This window comes from Mugil cephalus, chromosome 20 (assembly GCF_022458985.1).
Source record: "Mugil cephalus isolate CIBA_MC_2020 chromosome 20, CIBA_Mcephalus_1.1, whole genome shotgun sequence".
In the NCBI taxonomy this organism is placed as follows: Eukaryota; Metazoa; Chordata; class Actinopteri; order Mugiliformes; family Mugilidae; genus Mugil; species Mugil cephalus.
The window spans coordinates 20,949,055-20,973,160 of NC_061789.1; the positions used below are offsets into that span (position 1 = coordinate 20,949,055).

At 41.3% G+C, this 24,106-nt stretch overlaps 2 protein-coding genes across 2 annotated transcripts; both read right to left on the reverse strand.

Annotated features, from left to right (window-relative positions):
- Positions 1-6,785: 6,785 nt before the first annotated feature.
- LOC124998191 (dual specificity mitogen-activated protein kinase kinase 6-like) lies at positions 6,786-18,268 on the reverse strand. The gene is made up of 12 exons (XM_047572427.1): positions 17,930-18,268; positions 14,499-14,568; positions 12,856-12,904; positions 12,648-12,761; positions 12,286-12,405; positions 12,067-12,183; positions 11,555-11,606; positions 11,318-11,445; positions 10,870-10,947; positions 9,186-9,325; positions 8,972-9,017; positions 6,786-8,721 (listed from the first exon to the last, which is right to left on the reverse strand). Exons 1-12 carry the CDS (start codon positions 17,946-17,948, stop codon positions 8,644-8,646), a joined length of 1,011 nt encoding a protein of 336 aa, XP_047428383.1. The 5' UTR covers positions 17,949-18,268; the 3' UTR covers positions 6,786-8,643.
- A 761-nt stretch (positions 18,269-19,029) lies between these two features.
- On the reverse strand, positions 19,030-23,274 carry btbd17b (BTB (POZ) domain containing 17b). Its single transcript, XM_047572979.1, has 3 exons — positions 23,034-23,274; positions 21,407-21,692; positions 19,030-21,099 (listed from the first exon to the last, which is right to left on the reverse strand). Exons 1-3 carry the CDS (start codon positions 23,125-23,127, stop codon positions 20,025-20,027), a joined length of 1,455 nt encoding a protein of 484 aa, XP_047428935.1. The 5' UTR covers positions 23,128-23,274; the 3' UTR covers positions 19,030-20,024.
- Positions 23,275-24,106: the final 832 nt, after the last annotated feature.

Consider the following 24,106-nt stretch of genomic DNA (forward strand, 5'->3'; position numbering starts at 1 on the left):
AACAGGAACAGGCTGGGTCAGAATTGTAGCTGTTCCCATGATGGTATTGTAGTAAATGCTCTTACTTAAATACTACTTGAGTACTTGAATGTACCTGCGATCCACTTTTAGCCAATGCAAAAGATTATACTTTGATTATACTTTGAAAGAAAGGCTCAGTGATACACAACATCATCCTTTCCACAGAAACCAGGATTATTTGTGTCATTTAAATATTGGCAGACCTGGAAATAGTCTGGACAAATGTCAAATGCTTTGCCAGGAGTATTTTTCAGACAATACGTCATCCTAGTCATGAGGAACAGTTACTTTCCATTGTTAATTAAATAAATGCATATGGTGTTTGTGAAAGGATATGGTCACTAGTCCCTAATGGTGACTGTTACGACTGGAAATACAGCCCTGTCACTGCACTGCACGCTTACACATCTCTTTGTTTTCTACTGCTGCCTGTGACAAAAAGTGTATAACAGCGTATTTATTATTTCAATGCATCTTGCCGTTGCATTCATCCTGTCTGGCGTCATGGCACAGACGCACAGATGATTACGAGTATCATGATCACGTTGGACTTCATCAATGTAAGAGGACCAAAAGAGGTTTATATTTAAAGTGATGTCTCAGCGGTCTGGTGCTTTTTTCATCCTGGTTGTTTTGCATCAACAGGCACAGACTTGCAGCTAGGTACTCTTGATGAGAATCATCTCTCTGCACCCAGTCTCACTGGGGACAGACATGTTTCCATTAGACCAGCTGGGCTCTGAGCACTCCGGCTGTCCTTCAGGAAAACAGCCTGGTTAAGGGGAGCACTGCTCTTTGCTTTTCCTGTCTGTCCTCTTCTGCCAGCTTGACTTCCAACCATTAGGAAACCAGGGACTATGTGATAGCAACAAAGAAAACAAACACAGATTGACATGACCAGTGCCAGCAGTAACAGGTGCACAGAAGCAGTAATCTGCCCAGGGGGAAGCTTCTTTCAAATTTTAATATGACGTTTGTCATCTGCATTTACAAGAGAGTAAACCCAGTTTGCTGTTGTTGAAACTGCAAAAATCCACGCACCTTTCTGCCTCTGACTTTTATTTTTTCCATATTCACAATGTCCATTCTGACTGGCAAATGTTTAAAAGTATGTTGTTCTTCATGCACACATCTTATTAATACTATTTACTTCAGTAGCCAAAAACAGAGCAACAAGTAATTAAAATGAACCCTCAGGTGGACAGGCGGAGAAACTCATGGATATTTTAGGTGTTTCAGTCAGAACTTACTGACAGATGATTTTTACATCAAGCCACAATGCTTACATGTCTGTGCAGGTTTGTGTGTCTGCAGGCTACAAACTGCTGCACATTCATTCGCGTTGTTTAGGAATACTTTAGCAGTTGCATTAGAAGCTTGAGTAGTGTGCACAGTGCCCGCCTGCATACCACAACAAAACCGGTTGATCAATAGATGCTGATCAGTAATGCTGGAGGTCTTCAATGGAAACACGGAAACACATTTATGTAATCAGGCAAATGGGAGATGAGAGGTCAAAAAAAAAAAAAAAATTAAAAAATCCTTCACTTCTAGATCTGTCTGAGATTCTGAGAATGCATTAAATGATGTGGCCAGTAAATATTTATCTGTGGGATTATTTGACTAGCGTTGGATGGTGAATATTCTGCCTTCAGCCGTGGTCTGACAGGAGAGGTTGCTTTGCCTCGCTGCAGCTGTCCCACTTGTTGACAACAGAACTTGCGCTCTTGCAGCGAATGCAAAGATATTATATTTCACCTTCTCTGGCCGCCCATGGTTTTAAAATAGTCCAAACGCTCTGAATGATGCAGTAAACAACACAAAACAGCTCCTTGTTCACTCTACATTGTAAGTCCAGCAGCAGTCTTACTGGTAATAAATTATGTGTAGTTCAGGAAAGACGTCTGAAGTTTTAGTATAACCCATAAGCAACTACACCAAAAGTTAACTGAATGTAAAAGAGTCAGGTGTTGCATGTGAAGAAGAAGTCCAATTGGATGCCTATATCTCAGCTGTTTTGGAAATTTTTCATCCATATCCATAAATTATCACCAGAAATTGAAGTGAAATACAATCTGAGCCCACTCAACAGAGCAACATCTGTGTCTGAGAAGAGCACACAGAACATGCTGTATAGCAGCCTTCATCAAATTAAACATGCTTTTTAATTTTTTTTTTGTATGTGGCACATTAATCACACACGTTTACTATAACGCGCCACCTCCTTAGGCGAAAACACACACACTAACAAAATTATATTTCTATTACTTCAGAGGACACTGCCTTCGCTGGGAATCGTGTGTGACACACATACACTCGCTCCGGTCCACAGGTTTGGCCTTGGCAGTGTTATTTGTGATGGAAGCTTGCCATCAGTGCTCCAGGGTTTAATTACGACATGCTTCAATCCAAGCACTACTATCAAATCACTAATCTGTCCAGGTATCACCTTCAGCACAGGAGAGAACTCACCGCTGATGGATTGTTTCAACACAAACTAGTGACATTAAGATGCAGTATTAGATTGTAATACTATAGTGCTTATTTCTAGTGAGTTCAGACTTTGAAATCAGTTTAGAAAAGGATATTTCATTTTGGACCACATAGCCTTCTCAAAGCACCAATGGTTAGGGAATATCTCTCAAACACTTGCCATTCATGATCTAAGATGCCCTCAAATGCTTCTACTCAATGTTTAATCCAGCTTTGGCTTTATATTTGATATGCAGAACTCTGACCTTGTGTCTGACGGCATGAATGTGTTGTATCCAAAGATGGATTACTGACCAGACAGTGGGGCCTTCAGATCCTCAGGTGTGCTCCATATCGTGTCTGTCTACATAATGTGATTAAGAGCAAATTTAAAAAAAACAAAAAAAAAAAAGATCTTATAGGGGGACTATCTCTGAATCACACTTGAAAAGCTGATGTTTTGCTTAGAAATGACTCACCAACCAAGTATAAAATGTTTTTGGGTGCCTGAGGAAATCGTAGAACTGTCAGGTACATTAAGTGTCCTCAGAAGATTCACCTGGACATGTCTGTATGATTATTTGCAATCGTCCCTGCCAAAAGAGTTACAGAGAAGCTGAAAAGAATACTGTAGAAAAGTAGACATTCCAAAGCCACAAGCTCTTTTCTAGTCACAAAAAATATAATTATGTAATTCACTCATCCTGTGCAAGTCCCTCTGAGACATTTTCTTTTCTGCAAGAGGATTTATTCATGGACTAGTGTCTGCTTTGTCTCTCGGCCCTTTGAATCCAGAGAGCACAGAACTCCCCCTGAGGTTTTTGGTAGAAGGGAAGATGTTTACATCATGCATTATAGAAGTGTATGAATTGTAATACATATTTCTTTTTCATGGACGCTTATTATGATGCTGAGAAAACCTGGAAAGGAGCCCTTACCTCACCTGTGAGCCATTTCCAAAAAGTCACTGCAGTCTATTTTCTATAGAATCTTAGATTGAGTGACGCTAATATTAATATGACTCACCCCAACACTTGCTGAATTAAATAAATTATCAGTCGTCAATATCACCCACCCTTTCAGTAATCAATCATTTTCATCATTTACAGCTAAGCCACTCTACTGTATAATTAAGAACAGACCTAATGTTTCAGCAACATGCATGCATAATTTTATTCTATTTTTTTTTATCTGCAGAAATAAATCGATGACTTCACCTCTAATTCTGACAGTAATCAGACTGGTCAGCGCGTCATGTGTCCAAGTTATTGCTCACAAACCTGCCCCCCACCCCTCTCAGAACTAGGCTCAGGGCGCAATAGGAGCCCATCTACAGCATAGTATGTTGCATAAGGTTGAGCCATGTGAGGGTATAGGAAGATCATGTTCCATTAAAGTTCTTGTACCCTCCTTGGCAAAAGGACACAATACTAACTTTGCACCTTAAAAACTTGTACATCTGCTAACTAAGGGCCTGCTGTTGGCCACATTTTCTTGGCATGGCATAGAAACACAAGGGGTTACAGATTGAGGGATGCTTGGTGATGGATGGTGTCCTGACTTTCTCCACAACTCCTGTGTTACCCATTTAAAAATCACAGTGCACAATTATATTTAATTGGCACAACATCATCATGTGATTGTATGGCACATTGCGTGTGTGTGTGTGTGTGTGTCCGTGTGGTACTCTAATGAGCTGTTGGGTGGTTTGCTAAACCCTGCCACTGCATTTCCATCTCCATGCCATAGGCAGGTCAGGAGATCATGAGATCTGGCACAGGACTGAAGAAACCCTTCCAAAATGAATGGCATGTACCGTGCACATTACCACGTGTTGTCTGGCCCTCTTCTGTCCGTCTGCTGATCCCTCTGGGCCACATCAAGAGTTCCCAAGCTTAATTTGCTCAAAAAGCTCAAAATAAGAATAAACTGAATCACTCGTATTTTTTTTGGCGTGATTCCTTCCTGAGAGGAAAAAGAACAGTGTTGCCACCAATTCTACAGGGAATCTACCTGACTAGGTGCCTGGTGATTAATAACGTATCGATTTTATATAGCACTTTATCATAGACACTCAAAGATGCTTTCCACCAAACATCATTCACTCACAATCATGCACCTGTGGTGGGAACAAGATGACAGGATGGGTTAAGCATCTTGCCCAAGGACACAATGGACGGACTACGGATAGGAATCAAACTGACAACATTTTGGTTATTGGACGACCACTCTTGCCAAAAGTATTTGCTCACCCATCCAGATAACTGAATTCACATCCATGACTGGGAATGACAGCAACTCAGCCACAAAGTGTCAGGCCCCGTAAAAAGACAGAGCGGGGTCAGCAGATGCTTCGGCGCATAGTGCACAGAGGTCACCAACTTTCTGCAGAGTCAGTCGCTACAGACCTCCAAACTTCATGTTTCATTAAATGAAGAACAGTGCGCAGGAAGCTTTATGGAATGAGCTTCCATGACTGAGCAGCTGCATCCAAGCCATACATCATCAAGTGCAACGCAAAGCGACAGATGGTGTAAAGCACACCACCACGGATGAGTGGTTTGGTGTGGAAGAACTTAACTGGTCTGCACAGAGTCCTGACCTCAACCCAATAGAACCAAGACTGTGAGTCAGGCCGTCTCGTCCAACATCGGTGTCTGACATCACAAATGTGATTCTGGAAGAATGGTCAAAAATTCCTATACACTCCTAAACCTTTGCTTTCCTTCCCAGAAGAGCTTAAGCTCTTACAGCTAAGGGTGGGCTGACATTAAACCCTATGGGTTAAGAATGGGCTGTGACTAAAGTTCATATGCGTGTAAAGGCAGGTGAGTGAATACTTTTGGCAATACAGTGTTTTAGAAATGTGTGAAAACAAGCCAAATTTGTTGACTGTTGGACCACGACCGCTTTGAAATTTCCGTAAAAAAGGCCATGAATTCCTTAAAGTCTAAAGTGTGATAGAATTTTAAAGTTTGAGAGTTGACAAAACACACCAACGGGGTTGAGATAATGAATACAAACTCAAAAAACAAATCAGGATTATGTGACTGACAGGAGTTTATAAAATGGCCCTCTGCAGTTCAGAGAGGTTGGGATTCAGTGCTGCATCATTGCCTGGTTTTCCCCTTCACACGACAATCTTTTGAGCTACATTATGTAAGTCCCTATCAAAGGCATGTCTTTCCTAAAAAGACTGTCTTTGGTCTGGCTGAGAATCCCCTTAACTACTTCATAACATTGAACTACTGCCTCTAGTCTACTGGTATTTGGTTTTGTCATCACGGCATGAAGTAATCGGCCTTTGAGTGACACACTCAAAGCAGAGTAGTCTGCTCTAAGTGGGCTTTTGTTAACCTAGACTGTAAAATGAGATTTTTCTTCCTATTTGTAACACCCCCTGAAGAATTATGCAGTGTGTGTTCATTTCTGTGTACTTACATAACGATGTTTGCACACACACAAAAAAAATGAATTAAATTAATTACTGGCAACGGGCACTCTCTAAATAAATTGTAATAAACTGAATTTACAAACTAGCTGCAATGAAAAATAACTATATACACTATATACATAAGTGTCTACATTGTGCCAGGAAAAGTAAATAACATTGACCATCTTGTGACAATTTAACATTCAACTGGGCAACTTTTGGACCTAGCATTCATGTGGATGTTACCACATAGACCAGACCAAGCATCCCCATCCTATAGCAATTACTGTTCTTGATGACTGCAGCCATCCCTAGCAGGGTGCAGCCTTACACACACACACAAAAAAAAACACTTCAGGAACAAAAACAAAACAAAAAACATGAAGAACAGCATCTCCAAATTCACTAGATCCCAAAGTCAGCAAGTGTATTTTAGTTTTAGACTGTGTGTGCATGCACTGAAGTCAGGTGTACCATTTCCATCTTGTGCCCTTTAATACACTTTCATTACATTACCTTCTTCACTGGCTCACCTGACAGCAGAGCAAGCTGGAGCCTCTCTCTTGGCTCTCTTTTATCAGCTGGATCAGTCAGCTTCAGCATGTCAGAGTGTAGTTGGCAGATTAAGTGGAACTGTTAGTGACATGGAACTTGATGCATTAAGGAGTTTCTCACACTGCCAACCAGCTGCGGTATACTGCCAAACGCATGTGGAAAGAGATTAAAAAAGGATGATGTATATGTGCATTTTTCATCAAACAAACTACTCCATCCTGTGTTGTACCATTACCCATGCAAACAGCTATTACATTCATGGCTTCTCAAGCAGGTTTGTGGAAAAGAAATAAATGAACCGACATACTGAACAATAAAGACCTTTATTTATTTCTTGTCTTTTCATAGTTCAAGTTCGTCGGTCCCACCCTGTGAAAAGGTGGCAAATAGAGTGAAGGAGTAAGAGGTAGAGCAAGTGTTCCATTCTCATTGTGATCAGCATAAAACCCACTTTTACACACCAAGGGAATGGCCATCCACAGAAGGCCGACTGGAAAAGAAAAACTAAAAATAAGAAAATAACAGCAGCTTCTTTGTGGTGTTACTAGCTTTCCCTTATTATTCACAATCATAAATAGTCCTAACTTACTGACTTTTGATATAGATAACACTACAGCATAAACCAGAGAGGCAATGAGTGCTAGCCATTTACACGGGCATGGCAGTCATCGTCACTATCATCATCATAACAGAACACTCGGGAGTGGGGAAACTGCCACATGAAGAGGGCCTCTTGCTGTGTGTCCAAGGAGCTCTGCATAGTATGGTCTGACAGAGGAGATAATAGCTTCCCACCATAGACTTAAAAGAAGCTCTTGGTCCAGTACTCACGGGAAAGTACGACCTAGGGGCATACTGTGTAGGAGAGCACATGAACCTGAGCTATAGATGTACGACAGTCAGCTGGCCGTGTGAGTACGAAGTGTTTTTATATGTGTGTTACACTGAATTAAAATGAACTAATAGCAACCACTCTACCCCTCATTTACAACAGGGACAGGTTGGGACAGTGCCATTTAAAAAGCAGATAATATTTACATCTTCAACACATAAATTATTTCCCTAACATTCTGTCTCTATAAGGCATAACAGGATCTCAAACCAAAACAAATGTAAGTGCCTCTTTATGAAACGTCTATGCTAAATCCAGATTTGAGAAGAAAAACAAGTTTAAATGTTGCAAAAAAAAAAAAAAAAATCAAAAATTCAAGCAAAAACAAGTCCAAAAGAGAGAATAAAAACACAATTAATGCAGTGATTCATGAGAACAATTTGCAAAGTGGCACATCGAAGGAGAGAAATCTGTGTGTTTCACGAGGCAACCCCTGAACACTTTCAGGTGGTAACAATGGGAGCCCTGGAGCTGATTCTTTAATACCCAAGAAAGAAGAAGCAAAGGCGTCAGGTCACTGTACGGAGGGCGACGCAACAGATCACTAATATAGTACACCTGACATTCCTGATTCATGCCACCAAGAGATCTAAAAACGACTTCTCCCGTTCACAATGTGACCACTGACATTTTCTTATGCCCCCCAGAACCTCCCACAGCCTGGCCTGCAACAACTGCAGTCCAACCTGATGTGATCTGAGGAATAAGGCCCTAGTCCGGTAGAAATACACTTGTCTGGTAAATTCAACATTATACAGTATCAAAACTCTGTATAATAAGAAAACATACAAACAAATATGCAAATATAGCTTTCAATGCACATACAACAACATACATATTAACTGTTGGTTTTGCTGAGGAAATTCAAAGTATGCTTACAATATGTGTCACAAACAGATAGCGGCTGGCTCTGTTCATTCTGAAGGGAGAGATAAGGGGAAAAAAGAACAACACAAAAGCAACAATTTAGGTTCAGTTCATATTTGTCATTTTGGATAACTCGCTCACATGGAAAGCTTGGAGGATTGAACTGAACCTCTCCAGTTCACCGCACAAGTTCATATTGCCACAGCTCTCCCACTCCAGAGCTGCTGGGCTGTTGTCAGTCTTTGGGTCACACCCCTGTTGTTTCTGGGTGCATGAGAGTCTGTCATTCCAGTGAGCTTCATTTAAAAAAAAAAAAAAAAAAAAAAAAAAAAAAGGTAGGCCATTGGTTTGTTTGCGGAGAGGTCCCGCCTACCCTGAAGAGATGGAGCCTGGAGGGAACCCGTCAGTCATCCAGGATGACCTTGACAAAACTGGCCACGTCTGTCTCTTTGGAGTCGTGCAGGGTGAAAAATGGATGAGTCTGCATAAAAAGAAGAAGAAAAATACACATCTTAAATGACTATAAGGTATTTATTCACTATTGGGTTGTTATTGACTGGTGAAATACACACATCATATAGTTGGTTGGTTAATGGTGTAAGTCTGGCCTCTTGTGGCCAAAAACAACAGTGCAGGGATTTGGATGTTGGCAGAGTAGAGAAAAGCAGGAACCCACATAACAACAGGTTAATGTTTGTTTTTAAAGTGATAAAAAGAAAAAAACAACCTACCATTAATTCTGTATAAGCTGGTCTTTCATTTGGCTTCTTTCTTAAGCTGAAAAAAAAAAATCAAGTATGAGAAAACCAGCAAATATAAAACTTATGTTGTGTTTTAACTTCGTATGGACCACATATTTAAATACTAGAATATATAGACATTATCTGCTTGTATATTGGAGCTGATGCTGACCCCTGCTGGGCACTGGTGCAAGGTTAAACTCACCACTGGGAGATGAAGTCAACAAACTCTGGAGAGAAGCGGTCGGCAGGGAGCTGCGGAGACGGTTCATCCACCACCTGTTTCAGTTGCTGGAATGGCGTACCCCAAGACTCGTAGGGAAACTTTAAAATGGCAAGCTCGATCTAGGAAGCAGAGATCATTTAACAAGCAAAATGTTACAGCTGAACATCATGACATCTCTATCAAGTCAGTCTCTGCACTGTACAAGGTCAGACCTCATAACAAGGCTTTAGAGGATCAAGTTATTAACCTGCATCGCTTTATGCATTCCACAGATTAAAATCAAATGCAAAAACAAAAAAACATTATGACCGAGAGCTTGCATACATCAGTGGTGCTGCTATTAACATGTCATTTTTTTATTTAATGGTAATAGCAACTGACACATTTAGCACAATCCTACCATAGACTGTAAACAAAGAAGGCAGACATGTTAGTGGGTGGGACTTAACCCTTAAACTTAAACCTTTTTTTCCATCCAAGGATGGTTTCCCTAATTTTAGGTAGTAATGCAATGCTGATGCATGTTCAACTGTCCAGTCTAACCTATTTGATGGTATAGAAATAAGATGTGACATCACAATGAGCCCAGGTTGCCAGGCTAACCTATCATGTAAGACTGTGACATTCGGAATAAATACATTCTAAATAAAATAAATCTTGGGCCTGTACCTTATATACTGTATAAACGAAAACACTATCATTTAGATTAGAAGTGGATTGATCTGGTATTGCAAAGATATCTATAATAAACACAAGCAGACATTTGGTTATTAAATTCATATTAAGTGAGTTTTCATAAAAAGGTAGCTGTAGCAATACACAAAGCACTGTAGTTTGTAGTACGCAGATGCCACTAAACTGAAATAATTATATATAACATTAGATCCATACAGACAATTCAGAAAATGGTTTACTCATCTGGAAATAGTTCCACAATCTTTCAATTTTGCATAATACAATTTTATTGTTTTATATACGCTTGTAATTATTTATTTAAGGCGTCACTGAGTGGTTTCTGGACTATTCCATGTGAACATTTAAGTAACATTCCATGTGATATAACACACAGAATCAGTGGAAAAGTTTTCAAGTGTGAAATGTGTTCTTCACGAAAAAGCAAATAAGACTTGCAGTCGTAGTAAAAGGAACAAATAGAAAATCTGTTAATCTGTAAGCCACGTTATACATTAATTTTGGACAGCGAATAAACTTATGCCGCAGTTATCAAAACTGTCAAGGATCACCATGACTCAGCATTAGTGAGGGGCAGATAAAGCTGGATCTCTTTTGACAGTTTGTCAAACAGGGAATTAACCATCTGAGGCACTGACTCTGTGGTCTGTATTATGTAACCTAATAAGACAATATATGTATGCTAGTTTTATTTAATCTTTATATTATGACTACTATGATGAATTGGATTAAATTAAGTGATTACGTAAAACTAAATTAAAAAAAAATATCAAATTATTTTTGGGAGCTTTAAGTGACATAAACTCACAAAGTAATAAACTAGAGAATATACTTCAAAGCACTTATCATCATGAAGGCAAGTCATGTATGTGACCATGTTTTTATCTATAGCCAAGCAACAGAACAGTGACTCAGTGGAAAGGCAGCATTAATGATGTCTTTCTAATAATGACTGATTAACCCCACTCACCATTGTGATACCAAGACTCCATATGTCTGACTTGACACTGTAGCCTATCTGGTTGAGGTCAGGGTTGATCCTCTCAGGCTGAAAAAAAAAAAAAACAAAAGCAACAGATAAGTAAGTGAGATATTCAATTAATTCAATGTCACACATGAACTAAAATCCCTCAAAGGGGCATAACTACGTTGTGAGGTCTGGTTTTGCAAGCAAGACAAAATGTTTCAAGGCTTTGGGTTTAAGACAGAAGAGGCCTGATATATATCAGTGTGTGTGGTCAGAATATGCAAATCCTTATGGCTTCTGGCCTGTGGAAGTCTGGCTTTACTCCAACTGATGAGCAGCTCATCAGATTCAAACACTGACAAAGACCAGGTCTTGCCGAGCCTTAAAATCCTTCCCTGCAAAGAATCTCAGCTAGTCAGTTCCAGGACTCGCTCTCCCAGCCCACACTCACCGCCATGTAGGGCTTGCAGCCTGCATCCATTGTTTTGGCCACAGAGTCCACCAGGTGGCCGCTGATGCCGAAGTCGCACATTTTCACTTGGCCTTGTGTGTTGATCAGAACATTGGAGGGCTTCACATCTGGTGGGGGAAGTTGTTGGTAGCGTAAGAGGAAATACATAAACCACCGACGAGAAACATCGATGGGGAAGAGGAAAGATGTGCACAACAGTGATTTCATTTGCTTTACCTCTGTGTATCACTGACAGGTTACTGTGCAGATGCTCTAATGCCTTGACAATCTGTGGAGTACACAGAGAAAAGTAAAACATTGAGAGCTCCGGATCTCCATGTTTTCATAAACACAAATAAAATACATAATGGATCATTTGCTCTGTAACCTGCTCATTGCTGGTGACGTAATTTCTCAAGAATATGATGGTTGTTTAGTGTGAAGGTTTCACTCTTAATGATTCACTAGTTGTTTCTCCTTTATGTGTTTGTTGAATTGATTGAAAAGCAACAAATTATCCAGCCTGCACTTCCACTCGAAGCATTTCCAGCTACAGTGCAGGAGACTTTAGAAAGTCACTATGCTCTGCTGACAGCAGCAGACAAACTAAGCCTAAACACAAATGGCACAAATTGTAGTTTGACTCATCTTGCTGAATGAGCATTACTCATCCAAATGTGGGAACTATTCCTTAAAGTTACATTTAAAAATATTTGGTAACTTCGGGATTTTTAGGGGGGAGAACATACTGCTACTGTGATCTTGCCCAAGATGTCCTCAGGGATGGTTTTGCCTTTCTCAATAACCTTCTTGTAGAACTTATCCAGAGACGTGTCCATCAGTTCCATACAGATCCAAACATCACCCTGAAAAAAGACATTGCACATAATTCAGGGAAAAAGCGACCAGAAGACTAGACAGGAGGCCAAAGACGTCATAAATGAATGAGATTGAAAAACTGGCTTCACCTCTCTGAAGAGGGCGCCATAGAAGGTCACTGTGAAGAAGCAGTCCACTGTCCTCATGGAAATGTCCAAGTCCATCAGAAGCCTCTTCTGCTCCAGTGTGTTCACTGTAGCACGAATCCTCTGAGTACACAAAAATCACAGATGGGTTGTCAGTTTTATTACGGGGCAGATTAAAATAAGTGGTTTCCAGTGTCCTGAACCCCCTGTCCCCAACCGACCTACCCCACTGTCATTGTTCCAGAAGATGGGATCCAGCTCGTTTACAAGCTGACATCATGCACTAAATAGATCTATGACTTGTATTGCTATATTAAATGCAAAATCACAAATCAGGTAACCAGAGAAATGACATCGCAACCCACCTTGACAGCCATGATAACGCCACTGGGCACATGTCTCATCTTGTCCACCACCCCATACGCTCCCCTACCAAGCTCCGCAATCTGCTCCAAGTCATCTGCCTTCACCACAAAGTTCTGGACAGGGAAGTCAGAAAATGCAACAATGTATGTATACAGTTAAGCAGAAAATAGGACAGTATATGTCAGAGAAATACAGACACAATTTTACCTGATCTCCAATTGTAACACAAGCTTTAGAATCAAGATCTCGAGGGGGCCTGTGAAGGAGAAAAACATTTAAAAACTAACAAAGACAACAATGTGGCCAGTTATGACACCTCCACTTTTATTTATAGCAACTAAATGAAACCCAGTAACTCCTTTGAGGGTTTTGTGAGTTTATATGGGGGTTATGCGCCAGACATTAAGAAATTCTATTCTATCCTGTTCTCTACTGTTTTGAGTTCATTCCTTCCTTGTCTGGTAAGCGTTTTTTGCACCACATGCTGTTTTTATGCTTTCGTCTATCTCTGAATTAAACAGATATAACATGTTAATTAGCAATCTAACGGGACAAGTCACTTTGGACAGCTTCATTCCAATTTCCAGTATTTGTGCTAAGCCTAGTTAGCCATCTCTCACCTGTAGCATTTAAGTACTGCGAGAGGAATCAATCTGTTCATCAAAATCTTAGACCAACGGTAGTATGTGCACTTTGCAAAATGTTGAGTGTGTCTTTTAAGAGTTAAGCTAAAAAGGTGTCTTATTTTATGACTGACAGTAACATTAATGTTGCATCCACAACACCAGAGTTCCATTAAAGCTTGTAACATACTCCACAAGAGAAATTTGTTCTCCCTCCTTGGGCCACGTGAGAATTACGTTTGGTTCACGTAGCCCTTGTTTAGAAGTCCTCAGAGTTTGTTCTCAATGCATCATCCGGGCAAAACGATTTTCTCATGCGGTGTCTGAAAAGGTATTCTGTGATTGGTCAGAAACTGGAATGAGTGTGATATGATGGACACGGTTGTCAAAATGACATCAGCAAATAATAATAAGAAAAGTGCCTCTCGTCATCCTCCCACAATGCTTAGTGTGTGTGACGTACGCTGGGAGGACCTAATGAGGACCTCCCGATGTCCGGCAAGTAGAAATGACCAGGAAAGAATGAACTTTGTTCTTGTTCACCTCACCTCATCTTGTAGAGTATGCAACAAGCTTAATGCTAGCTTCCCTTCTATGATGCATGTTTGTAGCTCGTCTCAGCAGTTTTGTTTCTGCTTCTTGTTTATTTCTTGTTTAATTTCTAGTGTTGACTTCACAAATCTGTTTCATCAGATAAGTACAACAAGTCAAACTTATAAATCTTCTGAAAAAGAGGAGAAAACCTCCCTGATCATGAGCTGAAGTGTGATTACACAAATGCTGCAGGTCACTCAATCAGACTTTGCATTGAATCCAAAATTACAACCAGACGTTTGACTTGGGGCTTGATGGTGCCTTCAGTGGTGCACCTCCCACTCTGTTGATTACAACTGAGCTTGGTTCATTAGATTCTTCTGACGTGACCAGTTCTTATGCAAAGAAACAAACAGCTGTGCTGCCACACAAGAGCAATGGAGTTAAAGCCTCACACATGCAGGGAAAAACAATCAATTATCAGATTTTCAGAATCTTCATTGGCTCATTGAATGTTATCCTACGTGGGACGTTTATAGTTTTAACTAGTCAATGGTTTCTGGCGGACACATTATGTAAAAGTTAAACCTTCAATATTTATGTACTGTAGTTTGTTGTTACTAACTGGCAGGCATATACACAGACACAAAGACCCTCTCTGGATAGTACTGGTGCTGTAAAAATGAGCCTTACGCTGTTGCTGCTGGTGGGGGAGGCGTAAACACTTCTTTGGCCAGCTTCAGCCCAGGGTTCTTTTTCTTCCCTTTGGGAATAGAAGTAAAATAAAAAACAATTACCATCTTTTCATTGTGACCACTAAACAAAAATGTTTTATGCATCATTAACCACACTAATAACTAGCATTAATAGCGATCTTTTTTAGAAGGCAACTGTACTTCTAATCAGAGGCTTTTATGAGCACTTTTGCCACATTACTCTGAGGTTAAAACAGATTTTTAAGGCCTTGCCACAGAAGGAAGGTGGACTAAATGACTAATCAACATTGGTATGATGACTCAACAGGAGCAGGGGTGGGGAGTGTAAGGGAATCAAGCCTTCCTTCCTGTCATGTTTTTTTCTGACACTACTAACACATGATCCATTATTCTGTGGTTATCACTTCTTTTTCTTTATAAGTTCTTTTTCAACTTTCAGATATATCGAGTACAGTACTTGCAGCTGTGCCGCTCTGAGACCTCTGTGTGTTTAATTTGTGACAACAGTCCATTCATAAATACAGTTTACCAGCAGCCTCTGGGATTTCCCACAAAGCGGCTGCGAAATCTCTCCCAGAATGACACAGCTACCTAGCCTACAAGCAACAACACAGAGGGGGGAAAAGAGCTCAACTTTTCTTGACACAGACTCTCGTGTTCAGCATGTCTCTTCTTGTTGCAAGGTGGAGAGGAAAAACAGAACAATTTACTTGGCCTTAATCTGTGTGTGCTAGAACTGCTAAGCCACAGTTTCACTCATTAGATTATGATCAATTTAGACCTGGCTGGCAGCATAATTATTCTATTGCTGTTCAGAGAACCTGGCTCTATGTGGCAAAGTCACATTCACTTTTTAACAAACTATTGAGAAAACTAGCAACAGATTTTTAACTGTCAATACTGTGGAGTTGTATTTACAATTCAGTGAGTCACACCACTCCCGCTTGGAGGAAGTATGACTGGGTAAACCCCTCCTTGCGCTATCAAACTGGAAGGGAAATGAACTTTTAAAAAGAACTGAGATATTATAGTCTTCCAAAGAAACCTAGACACATCACTTTTGCGTAGCAACCCTAAAATAAGCCATTAGTGCAGACCATCATTGTCTCATGTGGTAGGGAGAGATTGAGTGTGATTTACTCACACATGCTCAGACAAAAATAGATCTTGCATTTCCTCTGCGTGGGTTAAACCATGAGCGCTCAAAAGTATTCAGATGACCTGACAAATAGCACATGCTTATGCTCATGCAACAAAATTAGGGTGGCATGTGAACACGGTGGTGTAGTACTAAAAGTATCTGACAAAGACAAAAGGTGCTTTAATGCTTTGCTGCTGCAGTAAACCTACAAAATGTATAAAACAAGCACAGTACTGTAATGTCATTGTAGAGTTTTTTTATTTATCAGTTTGCATGCAACCTGAGTTGAAATAACTGACTTGAAAAACACCCTTGTCTTGTTTGCCCCAGCGTACGGTGTGTGGATTCACCCTATCGCCTTGGCCACAGAGAGTGGAATATGACTCAGAGACAGACTGGACACATCCAATCAAAACACAACAACTGTCAGGACCCTTTGGGAATATGCGATGTACTTCATTTGACCTGCTTGTCGTCCCTATTAGGGGCAAAGGCAGCATCACTACAGCTTTCGGCTGAAAGACCTGCAAGGTCTTTCAACTGAGCTTCCTAGAAAACAACAGTGGCATGAGTGTCATCAGCCTCAGAGTCTGTCAAAGCAGCACAGAGAAATCATATGGAAACAGAAACCACTGTTTCTCAAGAAAGGATCTGAGCAGATAATATAATAAACAAATATGATACAGATAAATCACAGTGCTCACATGAATGCATTCTGTTGTCAGTAGTAAAAAATTAAATCAAAACGTGCACCGAAAGGGTTTATGTCCAAATAGGGAACTGGTCACATTCTGCTGTTTTATCATTTTCTCTTGATTTGAAGTACTAATTGTTTGGTCATTACGGTCTGGCAGTACAGACACGTTTTTTTTTTTTTTTTTGAAAATGAAGAAATGGATCACTTGTTAGGAAGCCAGTGACGTTTGGTGGAAAATACCCAGAGCTCAGGAGTACATACGTAATGTGACCAAGAATTTCTGGATTGTGCATGGGATTGAAGTGTCAACTGGCTGCGCGTCAACGCGCCGTCGGGAAGCTGCGGCCTTAGTGAGGCTCCATATACAGACAGGGATGACTCATGTGCAGATAATCTTCCACATCGCCCCATCAGCGCAGTCAGGGAAGAACCCCAATCTCCAAGCGTGCCTCGGTCATGTCACAGAAGAGCGACCAGGCCTGCTGCGCCAACGGGGCACGGGCGATCCAACTTGTTGCCGTTTCGCTTTGCAAACACTATCACAGCTCGGAAGTTGTGTAGCAGCTACAGTAGAGTGTCGCCAGTGAAGTGTCAACAAAGCGAGAGAGAGCGCGCTAGGTAGTGGGGCTGCAAGTCAGAACATGCCACGGTAGGCCAAAGGCGGCGGTAGCCCGAGCAGGACCTAGCCACACTACACAGCCCTCTCAAAACAATGTGTACTCCCGACCATGGTAACGCTAGTATGATTGTGTAACAGCACAGGCGGCCAACTTGTAATGTAAATTGACATCATCACCGCGCACTTTGTAAGTGACGCAGAGGAAGAACCTTGATTTTTTTTTTCCAATGAGTGCATTTTATGCGACAGAGCACAGCAATAATTACACAGCATGCAACAGAGCAGCCGACTAACGAAGGTGCGTGTGTCAGCGCCCTGGTTCCGCTTCAAAAAGAAATTAATCTCTACCGCGGGCAAACAGAAAAACAAGAAAAACAAAGAAAAGGCTATTTTATGGACGCGGGTTTGAAAAAAATATTTTAGCGCTAACACTGAAGCCAAAGCACGGCACTTAATAAATATATCAGGAGGCCGAATAACACAAACACCTGTGGTCCTAATGTTCTCCACTTAACAAAAAAAAAAAAAAAAAAAAAAAAAAAGAGAGAGAAACTTAGTTCCAGGCTGGCTGAGAATTACAGCTCGGCCAAAGTATCTCACTGTCGGGAAAACACAACAACACGGCAACTTCAACGAACCGACGCGAGTGTAGTGTTTTAAAATATTAACAATAAAATACTATTAGGGCTTAGCACACACCTCGACTAATAAGACCTCGTCAGATACCAGGATGTCTGAAGCTTTCGCGTGATACAAAGCAGGAAAGACATGCTGGCTAGCTTCCCCCCCTCCTCCTCTCTCTCCTCATACATGCAGCTTTCCACCTGGCAAGGTTACGTTTCTAATACACAGCTAGCTAAACTTCTTTCACGCAAACTGCTCCTCGGTGTGTGAAATGTGTGCACAGTTTTAATTTGTGAGGGGGAAAAGAGTAGCAAGTAAGACACTCACCTCCTTTGGACAGAGACATTTCCCCTTTGCTTTGATGAGGGGGAAGGGAAGCACAAAGACTTTTGCCTTTTTTTACTCCCTCCCTCCCTGCATCTACCCTTCCACCCGCTCAGGATCGCTGGCTTGTTGTGCAAGATCCAGCAAAGACTAGAAGGAGGCGGTTGGTCTCCGTGCAGGTTCGGTGCTACAGCCACGGACTAAGCGTTCAAAGATCGACCAGCAGAAGAATGCACAACTTTAAATAAAGCTGTATTGTTCGTATTAGTTTGCCAACAACAGACCCTGCACTGGGGTGGCCAAAGTCTGACAGCTGAAGGTTCCAACGACGTGATGACGTAGTTCCTGCCTCTCGCTAAGCATCATGGGACGTGTGGTTTGGATTGTATGAGCGCTTTTTGGCGATCAAAGGAGGTTTTCTTCTTTTAGTTTTTTGTTGTTTTCAGTGGCGGGTGACAACCCAGCTCAGAGGTGCATTACCGCCACCGACTGGATTGGAGTGTGGAACAGGAGATTAAACAAAATCCGATCGTTTATCGAAATTTGGCTCTTTTAAATATATCATCATGTTATCATGTTTTGGCCGTTGTCTTTCCTGTTGGGTTTTGCTGTTTTATATGAAGTATAATTATGGTCTTTATGATAGATTCTCAGACATGTGATGCTATTTTCTTCTTTCCTATTTCACTTTCTTTCCAACCCTAACTTTTGTTTGTATATAGATAGATAGAATTAGATAGATAGATAGTATATATGTATATATATATACACTATATATATACTATGTATATAGTCTATGTGATGGTCTGTGTTCTCACACCTCACTGCTTGTTTAGCCAAGATATCTACCTGCTTATTCCTTTCAATGCTGACATGAGCGACACATAAAGGTAGGAAGCACATAGCTCTGTAATATGAGAAATATTTCATTTATCAGATCTGTTCTGACTGATGATCCCTCCACCAGATTTGATGCATGAAAGTACAAAGAAACCATCAGAGTCAATCATGGTATTTGTTATCTTATTATCCTCAACCCATTGCAGGGTTAATATTATTGCCAAAAGTTCTGTGGAAAAAAAACAGACAAATGACCTACTGGATGTTTTTCCCCCCAGCAACTGTTTTTAAAACTTACTTTTTATTAGTTTGTTTATTCTTTCCTTGCAGCACACTTGGAATGAACAGACATGTTTGCCTTTAGTCCATTAACATTAACAACCTCTGTACTCATTGCTTTAATCTACGGTACAGCCCATTTCAAATGAATGCAGTACAGGTACACATGAAAGTAAGATAGTTATATCACAGTCAAACAGATGGCTCATGACTTAAATTGGCAACATAAGCAAAACATAAGAAAGAAAGATTGTAAAATGCACACACCCACTTTGCTTTTAGTTTAGTCATCACAGACACATTATTATTTAATTCTCTTTTATTTTTTTCTTATTATTTTTGTTCTTTTCCTTTTTACTCTCAAGAAAATCACAAACTAGTTTCTTCAAAAGCCAGATAAAATGCATGCGTAATAATTAAAAAAAGAAAATGCTAAAGGGCTGCCATTAGCCTACAGTCCCTGGAGTCTTGCAAGTCAACTACATTACACAAGGGAGCACTAATAACAGTATTGCACTTTGATTTACATGGAAATATCCAAGAATATAAACGCCACAACTTAAAATTCTATATCTGACTGCATTAATATTACAGCTAAACATTTATAGTAGCTATGCAAACAGCATAACTCATCAAACAGATTTAATAAATTCAAGGGGAAACTGCCACTCTATAAAATACCTGAACAAACACAGTACACCGAAGTGCTTGTTTAGTATGCATGAAATACTGAAAAACCCACCTTTATTAACGTGATAACCACAGATGGGCATGTTAATTATGAGTCCTTCGTTTTGCGAGCACCCCATCAATAAGCTAAATAATGGGAGGACAAAAAACAAACTAAACGATCTAATAAATAATGGAGATGTAACAGACCTGATATCTACAGATGTGGTGTGATATGAGTGTACTTTGAAGAATGTGGATGTTAATGTGTGTGAATAACCGAAAGTGGGGCCGCAGTAAATTCCTGCCTTTACTTCCGTGCAACCAGGAGGGTATGGTAGAGAGGTTTAATTACAATGTGAAGATAGAGAGAGCTGTCTATGAGGTACTCTGATGCACGGCGCTGCAGGTCAGCATCCACCAGGAAATCTCCCGTCTCTTCAGTACTTTGGTGGAAGTTGTAGACGTGGCGGACCACCACCTTTCCTTGTTGTCTTGCCATCACAATTACCGTCTTCTGGAAACTCACACCAGCAAACTCTGGGCTGGAAGTGGCGGGTGTTACAATAATGCGAGGTCGGCCTCCATCTGTGCGTGTGGGCTGCATGGCACCCAGTTCAGTATAGGTTGACCTGGAGCTGAGTGGGAGCCAGCGGGGGGAGAAGAGGGCATTCCATGTAACTCTCTTACTGGAGTCATGACCACTGGGCCCAAGCTGGGTCTGGAAGCTGAAACTGCGGTCATCACGGGTGGGGTTGTTGATGACCCAAGGGGATCCCCAGGAGGAGGACAGGTAGTTACGTGGAGTGAAAATACTGCAGTTGACATCAAAGTACTTGGCTAGTTGGATAGGCGAGGCGGAGTGAAATTGGAAAGCTAGATAGAGCAGATTGCGAATAGACTCATAATACTTCAGCATCAGAGGAGACTGCTTCTGGAGACGGAAGAGATGGTGAGGGGGGATCATGCCATATCGTACAGTCCTAAGGGCACTCTCCACTGTTGTACTGACGGGTTGGTTCTGGTTAATCCAGCCCTCCAGGGCCTCGTAGAGCTCCAGCTCACTCTGTAGAATGAGGTCAGAGCGCTGGAGCAAGGAGAGGAGCAGGTCTTCACTGATGGAGCTCCATTCTCCACTCTGCAGCACTGAAGACAGGTTCCAGGACAGGTACTGCAGACAACTGTCCTGCAGGGTCAGGTCCCCAATTTGTAGTGCATAGTTGTACCAACCAACCACGTGGCCTGTGGGTGATTCACTCGACAGATGTTGAGTCATATATTGGGTCAGACCCTGCTGCAAGCCCCACACATGGTACTTGCTGGCCAGTCGATGCAGAGAAATAGCTTGATCTAGCCTCACTGAGATATCACCAGTGTATAGATACCTGCAAAAAACATTTTTGAAACAACAGTTAAAAGGAAACAATATTTCTGTGAGGCATACGATATTTTGAATCCCTTTTTCTCCTCACCTCTGAGTCACTGAAAAAAACCCACACTCTCTGATTTTAGACTCTGAGGCTCAAACAGCAGGTGTAATTTTAGACTATTTTACAAGTTAGAACATTTCATTTCTTCAAATTGAAAGAAAAGAGGCAAAATGATAAGTCAAGACCCATGTCAAAAAAGTGCACAGTGTCTTGAATGCTTTTCTTTGATTGCTTGATCTGTGGTATCCACAGTCCCCCTCACCTGACGAACTTGTCGAAGACGGCTGCGCAGTCGGGCGTCACCATTAAAACCACAACAGTGCTGTTGCGACTGAGCAGCAGTTCCTCAAACACGTCACTCTGCAGGGTGAGAACCAGGCTGTGGGCCTGGATCACCTTCACCTCGTCTGTGTTGACGGTCTGAACACGGAGAGTGACATCACTGCCGTTACCCATGGCCAGCAGAGTCTCCATACGGTGCACCAAACCCATGGAGTGATTCAGCACCGTGGCACCATTGTCCAATGCTGCCTCCTGCTTCAGGGCAGCTGTGGAAAAATAGTGCAAGATGGTGGATGCAATCATCATTATCTGTATGTAGGAGAAACTGTGTCTTGGAGTGGCTAGGATTATTTCACCACTGAATGTGCATAGTACCTCACATTTATTCTCTGTTTTCGTCACAGTAATTGGCAGGATACTACCAGATTTCACATCAAGAGCCGTGTGCATTTCTCCACAAATTAAATTACATCTGACACTCTAACCCTTTAACTAAACCACAACTGATAGCATGTGCCATGGAAAAAGCAAACTTGCACATCCCTGCTCTCAATTAATGGAGAAAGAGGGCACCAAGCCAAGTGGCTGACTCAGAAACCTCATCCCAGGTGCACAGAAAAGAATCCTGAGCTTGCAGCGCCATTGCAGATGGCTGTTTCTATGAGTCCTCTTGAGCATAAGCACAAGTGGCACATACTGGGGAATAACACATGAAAGACTCAGCACGACAAGTCGCTGTTTCCATTCTGTTCTGCCACAGCCATCAGTAGCCTTGTTGGCCTGTTACCGGGGGTTTAATGAGACACGGGGAGGGGGGTGGGCACACTTGGCTCCCTGATGCCTCACAGTGTTCATTTCTCCAACGCAAGTACCCCCACTTCAAAGTAACCTTTTTCCAATTACACAGCTTGCACTCTGAGCCAGCTAATCATGTGAACGTGTGAGGGTGTGTAGTGACAAATCATTCTGTCACAGTGTACCCAGTTGAACAGAAATCAGCAAGGTCATTCTATTAGATGGAAACTGTACTTGATGCCCATTATATCATTTTTGTTTTAGATCACTTCTTCATTCAAGACATTCAATTCAAAGTAGACAAAAACCCCAGAATAAGAATGGAAATTGAAGAGATTTGTGGCTGAAAAGAGCTGAAAACATGAAATAAAACAACAACATCAAAAAAAGTAGGATTAGATTAGTGAAGCATCACAAACACAAATCTGACCTCACAATAATGTGGTCAAAGTTAAATTTAAGTAGTAAGACTGTCTTTCCATCAGCATTTGTACTGAGCTGTATTACTGGGCTGGCACAAAGCCAGACAGCAAATGGACTTGCCTGCCTTTCCCTGCACCCAGCAGACAAACAGATGAGGACAGGATGGGTTGAATAGATAAATACCCATCCTTTGCCCTGAGGCTGGGCATGAGCCACACATTCATGCTGTGCCCTACTACCCATGTGTGGGGGAAGCTGGACTGAAATAGAACAATACATCTTTCCTTACAATGCAAGATGTAAAAAAAAAAAAAAAAAAAAAAGACGCAAAAGTAAGAAGACTCTTTAATGGTAAACATTTAAACTACTAACCGCATGTTTTATCTTACCTCCACTAACTGTCACAGAGTAGAAGTGGATGAAGAGAAGGAGGGAGCCCACATAGACCCAGGCAGGAATTTCTTTTTCAAATGAGCGTACCATTTCTTCTCATTTATTCCTTGCTTTTCTTTCTTTGTCCTTTCCCCCGCTTTTGTTTTCCCGTGCCACTCGTATCCTGACCCTTCCTCTTCCAGCTGTGCCTTTGTCGTATGTGTGCAGAAAGGTGTGTTGCCCTGTGTGCTGCCTGGCTCCCTGTCCTGGACTCTTTATATAGGACGCTGGCCTTTCCCTGGTGCATCTCACAACCCCACAGACTCCATTGATTGGTGGAATCTGGCAGGGGCGTTGCTATAGCGACAGCTTTGATTTTGAAAATCTCCCTTTTGGATGTTGCATGGCATTGATCTGTGGCATAACGCCAAACAAGGACTCATCTGAACATTTTTAGTTTAAAAGTCAGTGTAGGTTAGGCGCTATTAAGAATCAATAATAACACAGTTTCACATTTTAATGGCACTCAAAGTACAGATCAGGTCAGTTGGTGACAGTTCAGTCAGTTTAATTACAGCACGTTGCCACTGAGACTGCCCAAAGTAATTGAGATTTCAGTATGTGTGAACAGCTGCAGTTAATCATATTTCATACTTCCATTTGTAGTAGCCTACAGTTAAATGGTTTCTCTGGCGGTTTGCTGAACTATCATTTCACTGATCTTGGGTCTGATCATTTACTAGGCAGTTTTGGCTATAAAAGTTTGTCTATAAAACCTATGCTGTGACGCATGATGCTTAAATGAATATATCTATTATAAATGTCAAATAGACCCTATTTGACAGTGAGTGTGGAGGGCTTAATATGTGTGTAACACAAATTCCAGCAGGATATGGAGATAATGGTCTGGCACTCGCAGGGAACATACTAACCTCCAAGCTATATTAATCAATATAAAATTCTATAATGACTAAGTGAGCTGAAAAGCCACATGACACAGAAGAGTCACACAGAAATGGCACACAGTAATTGGGAAGCAACTACTTTAATGAGACATTACAGCAATGGATAATGCCTCTAGCTAAGGCTG

Coding starts and splice junctions, on each gene's coding strand:
- LOC124998191 (XM_047572427.1), bottom strand. Junction 12,406..12,647: donor GCGTTATCATGGCTGTCAAG/GTGGGTTGCGAT, acceptor TTGTGTACTCAG/AGGATTCGTGCTACAGTGAA. Junction 9,326..10,869: donor GGAGTCTTGGTATCACAATG/GTGAGTGGGGTT, acceptor TCTGCTTCCTAG/ATCGAGCTTGCCATTTTAAA.
- btbd17b (XM_047572979.1), bottom strand. CDS start 23,127: ATGGTACGCTCATTTGAAAAAGAAATTCCTGCCTGGGTCTATGTGGGC. Junction 21,693..23,033: donor CTCTGTGACAGTTAGTGGAG/GTAAGATAAAAC, acceptor ATTTTTCCACAG/CTGCCCTGAAGCAGGAGGCA. Junction 21,100..21,406: donor GTCTTCGACAAGTTCGTCAG/GTGAGGGGGACT, acceptor TGTTTTTTGCAG/GTATCTATACACTGGTGATA.